This window comes from Nilaparvata lugens, chromosome 2 (assembly GCF_014356525.2).
Source record: "Nilaparvata lugens isolate BPH chromosome 2, ASM1435652v1, whole genome shotgun sequence".
NCBI lineage: Eukaryota > Metazoa > Arthropoda > Insecta > Hemiptera > Delphacidae > Nilaparvata > Nilaparvata lugens.
This window is the reverse complement of record NC_052505.1, coordinates 69,682,480-69,689,070: the sequence shown is the minus strand read 5'-3', so window position 1 is coordinate 69,689,070 and position 6,591 is coordinate 69,682,480. Positions and strand designations below refer to the sequence as shown.

At 36.6% G+C, this 6,591-nt stretch overlaps 1 protein-coding gene across 8 annotated transcripts in view; it reads left to right on the top strand.

The window, feature by feature from the left end:
- Nucleotides 1-1,716: 1,716 nt before the first annotated feature.
- LOC111043746 (NADPH oxidase 5) overlaps nt 1,717-6,591 on the top strand; it is a 194,490-nt gene continuing 189,615 nt past the window's right edge. The window contains exons 1-3 of one of the 8 annotated variants that reach the window (XM_039421555.1): nt 1,738-1,929; nt 2,042-2,229; nt 5,043-5,829. In XM_039421555.1, coding sequence (XP_039277489.1) covers nt 5,383-5,829 — 447 coding nt within the window. In that variant the 5' untranslated portion in view covers nt 1,738-1,929; nt 2,042-2,229; nt 5,043-5,382. Of the gene's footprint in view, nt 1,930-2,041; nt 2,230-5,042; nt 5,830-6,591 lie in introns of those variants that run through there. The other 7 variants (XM_022328790.2, XM_022328797.2, XM_039421560.1 and 4 more) reach the window with 7 other exon arrangements.

Sequence of the window (6,591 nt, the reverse complement as noted above, 5' to 3'; positions counted from 1 at the left end):
GATAAGAAATTCAATGGTAGTGGCAGCTAATAGAGAGTCCAAGACGTGAACAATAAGTAGTGTCGGATCTTGGAGAAAGGAGTTGTATAAATTCTTTTGCTGTGAATATATAGTATGAATGCATTCAGATTTGATAAAAAATATAAATTTTGAAAACTTCAATGCTACTTGAAAAAATCAAACTCACTCACATTGGCTTTGCAACCTTTTTGTAACATTCTTCTAGTTGAATTCTGAAGGAAATTATTTCTATTCATATAGTTAATTAAAGAATGTTTGAATAGCTGAGATAACTTCATTTAAAAAAAAAAGATCGATAATAATTTATTGATGCCCAATGCGTAATATTCTATGAAGAATAATTTTTTGGGAGTGAAGAGTGTTTGCACTGTGGTCAGTGGCAGTGGGGCGAGGTGCTTGCGTAGCGCTGATATTTTGTCACTTTCACGCCACTCCTATCTTAACATAATATGGTGGCGTTTCGCACCCACTTCTGTTCGCATTGAACAATAGGTTTGTATTTAAGTTGAAAAAGTCAACACAACGCCAGCGCCACGTCCGTGCCAAGTTCGCGCCACGCCACTTCTGTGTGAATTGGGCCTTATCCAGAATATCGAATATACATTATTTTCACTAGTTTTTTCATATGAGTGTGAGAATAACCTATTGCGTTATAGCCAGCTAAACTTTTGAAATTCATTTATGCTCAACTCACACTACCTCGACTCCAGTCGAGGATACTCCAGTATCTCGACCTTACGACTTTTCTGCTCATTGTCACTACTCCAGTTGCATGCTACTCCATTTTCTAACCTTACTTTATTGAAAATAGCATTTTTATAAGATCCAATTCGTCACTACTTAGCATGTAACAATTTTTATAATAATATTATTATGAATATATTGTCTTATCTAATTCTTATTATTGTCTTATCTAAAATGATAAAACATCACTTTCATCAAACATAACCTCACTTTCATTAAAAATGCACGGTACTACGCAACTCAAGTCGACGCTCGACCAATATGTCGAGTCGAGGCTCGACTAAGTCTCACAGTCGCGAGGTCGCGGAGACTAGAATCGACTGGTCTGAGTGTCACCATTTGAAAGCACATGCTGCAGTGACTTCTATACTCTTCTCGACTTTCGTCGCATAAGTGTGAGTTGAGCCTTATTCTTCCTACCCTATTTCCACATAAACCCTATTTTTCACATAAAAATTCCATTAATCAGGTTTATTTTAAACATCTTCAATCTTCGAATATAGAGTAGATATAATTCTTGAAATATATAAATATAGAATCATCGTGATTATTGTATTTTAGACTTCTTATTCATATGGAACATCAATTTTAATATCTGTAGAGAATGTTATACTCTGAAAAGCCTGTAGTATCTGCAATGTTACCTCGAGTTGAGTGAACTGCAACTTGTACTGTTAAGTACAATTACAAGCACCTTAGTTGAGCTGAAGTACAGCAGTTGTGCTACATTACCGGGCTACTGTTGAATGGGTTTAACTGCAGCGATGTGCGGTTGTTAGCGAGAGTGATGATAGTCATGCGATTTACGCATGTTTAACTTTGCGTACATGATGATGTTTGGTGGTAGGAGGAGGATGTGGTGGTTTTAGCCTGCGGGAAAAGTCAGCCAGGAATAATGACGGTGATCGGTGAGTGTGAGAGTGTGAGGGGGGGGGGAGGAGCAGTGAGCAGACAGCGGCCAGGATCAGTGTGACCCTATCGTTGGCGCGCGCGGTTCTATGCCTGGTGAGTGAGTGCCCCTTTGCCGGTTCTTCGAGTCCGAATCTCAGCACTTCCTCCTTATCCTCCGTGGTCTTCTCATCCTCCACCCTCCTCGTCTTCAACGTGATTTGTCTTTTTAATAATAGATTATCTTGAAAAATCCTCATCCTCGAGCCTGGATAGGTGTGTGCATTTTTGAGTGGCGTGCGCTTCCAGTGCACAGTTGAAAAGTGTGTCCTGACAGCTGTCAGTAGTCAGCTCTGCATTCGCCTCCAGTTAAATTCAACTGTTTCAGAAGGCGATGCTGTCTCGACTGTACAAGTGAAAAATTAATGGAATGAAGGAGTCTAATAATAGTGTGATATCTAATCATTGGATTAATTGCATATTAATTAGCCTGTGACCAAATTAAATGGGTCTGTAGTTACGTACATCTCCATTAATCTATTTCTCAAATCGATATTTTCCTTTATTAGTAATGAGGTAAAATCAATTCAATTTTATAGTTTTTCCATTCAAATTTTGAGATTATGAATTTTAGATTTTGTTTTTGTTGAGCCTTATGAAGTACAGCAGTAATGTTGTGCTACATTACCGGGCCACTGTTGAATGGATATCAAAACAATATTTTTTCTAATCTATGGAGTGTGGAAGAAGAGAATTTGGAAAAGAAAGGGAATAGAAGTGAAAGAAATGGAAAAATTATAATTTATTCTAAGCAACGGAATCTTTGAGATTATAAATTATCGATATGACTTTTGTAGAGGCTTTTGCCATCCGCATCTCTGAATTTGAATCACCGTTTTCTTGCATTCAATTATTGGGAAAGTCGCTGGAAGAAGTCGAGAGAAGTTGATCATTCAAGAATCAGATTAAACCATATAAAATTTGATATTGGGGTCGATACTTTTTATTATAGTATCAGTGATATTCTCATTTAGAACGGTCAATGTAAATATAGAATAGATTAATGAGGATTTTTTGAAGGTGACCTTTCTTTCATGCTTCGCACTCCCAGCTTTCAATTGACTTGTGAACATGTCAAAGCCCTTGTACGTTAGTCAGTACAAACCTATAAATGATATTGTAGGCCATGTAAGTCCTAGTGCCGGTTGCACAACAGCCGGTTAAATTTTAACCGTGATTAATTCCACGAGAACCAATCAGAGATGCTGTCTTTTCAAAAACGCCTTCTCTGATTGGTTCTCGTGAAATTAATCACGGTTAAAATTTAACCGGCTGTTGTGCAACCGGGCCATAGAGTTGTTTCTAATCTTTATTGGAGGAATTAATGAGTCCAAAAAGTGGGAAAACATTAAAGTAATTTTTCAATTAATTAATATTAATAACAAGTGGAATCATTCAAAGACCTTTATTTACCCTGATTAAGATAAGATCTTATTTTTAAATAATAATTCCATGAAGCTGAATCACCATTTATCTAATATTTCACTCAATTTGATTCAATTTGAGTGGTATTATTATGGAATCACCCCAGACCCGTTCTTTTTTATAATTTGATCGAACTGAATGAGTAAACCAAATCCCATGGAGAATATTATTATATTTTACGTTTCATATCGAAATCTCTCGAAATAATTGTGCCTCTCGACTAATCTTTGCAATCTTCTGTAATCATGAACGTGGATGATAGAATTTATTTATTCAGAAGATCATATACATGTACATGATATATATAATACGTCTTCTCAGTCTAAATTCAAATCGTAAAAAAATTCATCGATAGGGTCTGAAAATTATAAACTCATCCAGGAATGTTATTGAAATAATAACAGATCGCCTATCATTTAGTGTGGAAAATACTTAAATATCTAGTTTATTCAATGAAATCCTTCCTTCAAACTCTATCAATAATATCATTGGAAATAATGAATGATGACACATTCAAGAATTCTCGTCTGAGAGTTTAAGACTATAAAATTCACTTTCACTTACGACTTTCCAAATTTCACAAAACCGTTCCTTCGAACTCTTATTATCATAAGCGACTCGGAAATTTCATTTAAATAACAGATTTCGTTGACATCTGACATGATTCCTGCCAACCTGTTCAGATGCGAACATCCATTTTTCCTTAATGACAACGGAATCTGTTCTCACCATTTCCGTTCATTTAAATGGATGTGCATGTGGTTTTAATTTATTCCATTTATACTGATTCTGATACAGTGAATATCATTCCATCCTATCAAATTGATCGCATTACAATTATCCGTCGATGTTAAAATAATTTCAATCTAATTGTTTTCGTCAAAAGACGTAAATCATTTCATGAATAGACGTCGATCAGTATTTAATCATGGATGATGAGCATATATTCAAATGTGGGTTATTAAATGTAAAATCTATGTGATAGACTAGATTATATTATATAAGCAGATAGGCAGTAAGCCCAATTCTGTCAATCTGAGTTGTATCCCGTACATTGTATTGCCTTTCGTAAATCAATCAAATGAGTAGGCCTAAACTAGAAAGTGACATATTATGGCTAGTACGTATAATACTATTACATCACAGTGAAAGTGAAAGGTGCCAGTGAATCTCTATAATAACAATAATTACTGAAGACAATTATTATCATTCCGTTTTTATTAGAATATATTAGTTATTATAATAATTCATTGGCGTGAACAACTTATATTTTATCTTATATTTTTTCAAACATATTAAATAGTTCACAAGGATAAACATGACTATATTATAATTGAAATCGACTGCTGATATTGTGAGGATCTAGTGACAGTTCGAACATTCTTAAGATTAAAAATAGAATAATACTGCATAATAATAGAATAAATCAATATAATGATTTTCAGTAAATTTTTGTTTACTTAGCCCAATTAAGAAAAGTTTTGTCTATACCATGTTTATTAATGTAATGAAAAGTAATCTCCACACATTTAGATAACAATATTACTAAAAAAAATACTTCATCTAATAATATATGGTCTCCTAAGTCTCCTAGGTTTTGGGTTTATTTTAAATTTGTAGGAAACTTATCCAATGTATTCTGTTGCTTAAGACAAGATAGCCATCTTAAATCAAACTCGGAACATGACAAATATTTTTGGTCTCAATGCGGTTAATAGATTATAAATCTAGCATTACCAATAAATCCAAATATAGTATTTGAAATTCAGTTCATGTAGATAAGGATTGTGGCTCGAGGATGAGATAAATACTTCCGCTGGATATCATCGAAAGTATTTTTGATATTTCACATCATTTTCTTCCTTTACTACCTCTCACCTTTCCTGAGTAATTGATTGTTCTAGTGACTGTTGATAGTTTCAGTGACTTTTGAATATCGCGGAACTGTGAAAAGAGAGTGAATATACAGAATATTATTTTATTCTGTATTTCATTATAGAAATACGTGAGATTGTTTGAGAAATATACGCGTTTATCATCATTGTCTTTACAACCATACGCACTTCAGTTGAAGGATTTGGAAACTGAGCATATTTCTTATAAAATTGAATAAGTAACATCATTTGGTTTAAAAAAATACGCCTGTGACGATTTGGTGCAGCAAGAAGGGATTATTGTGACTCGTAGACAAGTGGTGGAATACTTTTGAGTGGTGCTTTTGTGTAATGACAGCGTGAGACGACCATGATGGAACCAGTCGACGAAGTACCGCCCCCGGTACCAAAGGCGCCGCCCCCAGCAGGCGATCTCGAGGAACGCCGCAAGTCACTCGGCCTCTTGCGGGAAATTTCGACCACGTGGTCGGCCGAACCCAACCCCACGCCACACGCCAAGTACACCCTCAGTGAAGAGGAAGGCGCTTGTGGAGGCGGCGCTATTGATGTGGTGGCTATTGAGAAAGAAAGGGGAAAGGAGAAAGAAGAAGAGAAAGAAAAAGAAGAGTCTGTGAACGATGTGCGGCCCGCCCCCGCCCTAAAGCCACCCCACAATCCGCCCCCGCGGATGTCGACCATGGAAGAGGAGGTGATCCGTGACCGACTTCGCCTGACGCTGCTCAGGGAGTGCGCTGTCATCCTGGATGCCGAGCCCCGCTACACCCGCGACACATTCCGAAGGGCCTTCTTGAACAAGGTAAGTTCACTCATACAAGTAAGCTTCACTTTAATGATAGCGCTCTCTCCGATCACGCGATCAAATATTTACATGGACAATCAATGAACTCTTGGGTTACTGATGATGATTCGCGGATAAAGTAGAAGAATCCAGGAGGTAATCGTGATGATGTTCAGTCACGCTCGTAGCAGTATCACGCGAGTTTGAGTTCAACGAAGAAGTAGTTCAGAGTCGTCCGACCTCTGATATGAAACTGCGCCAATAGTTAGGAGGAACTGCACACTCAATAGTTAGTTAGCACTGCACTCAACGCTATAGAACAGGGGTCTCTAACCTTCTTTCCTCAAGGGACACATTCCAAAATTTTGGAGAAAAGGGGAGTCACCAAGGTGAGGCAGAAAAGAAGTATCCCCATTTGTATGGAATTATTTGATTAATAACTCAATAGTGATTTTATTGCTACGTTTCTTAAATTCGTAGGTGGAAAACAATTATGCAGATGAGAATTTTCCTATTTATAAGCTTATGAATAATAATTCAAATGAGTAGCGAATATGATCATAATGATTGAAAAGCATGAAGAGAGAAATATTTTATAATGAGAAGATTGCATTTATTTGTCAATTGGAATTCCCGCATTTAGGTTCAAACTTTGTTGTTCCCATCATTTTAGAGGCTCAACTCACAAGGGGGGGCATGAAATCTGCTCACGGGTCGGAGGTTCTGCTGAGTCATAGCTTTCTGTCGTTCGAACATCCCTTGAAAATAGACTAACAATAA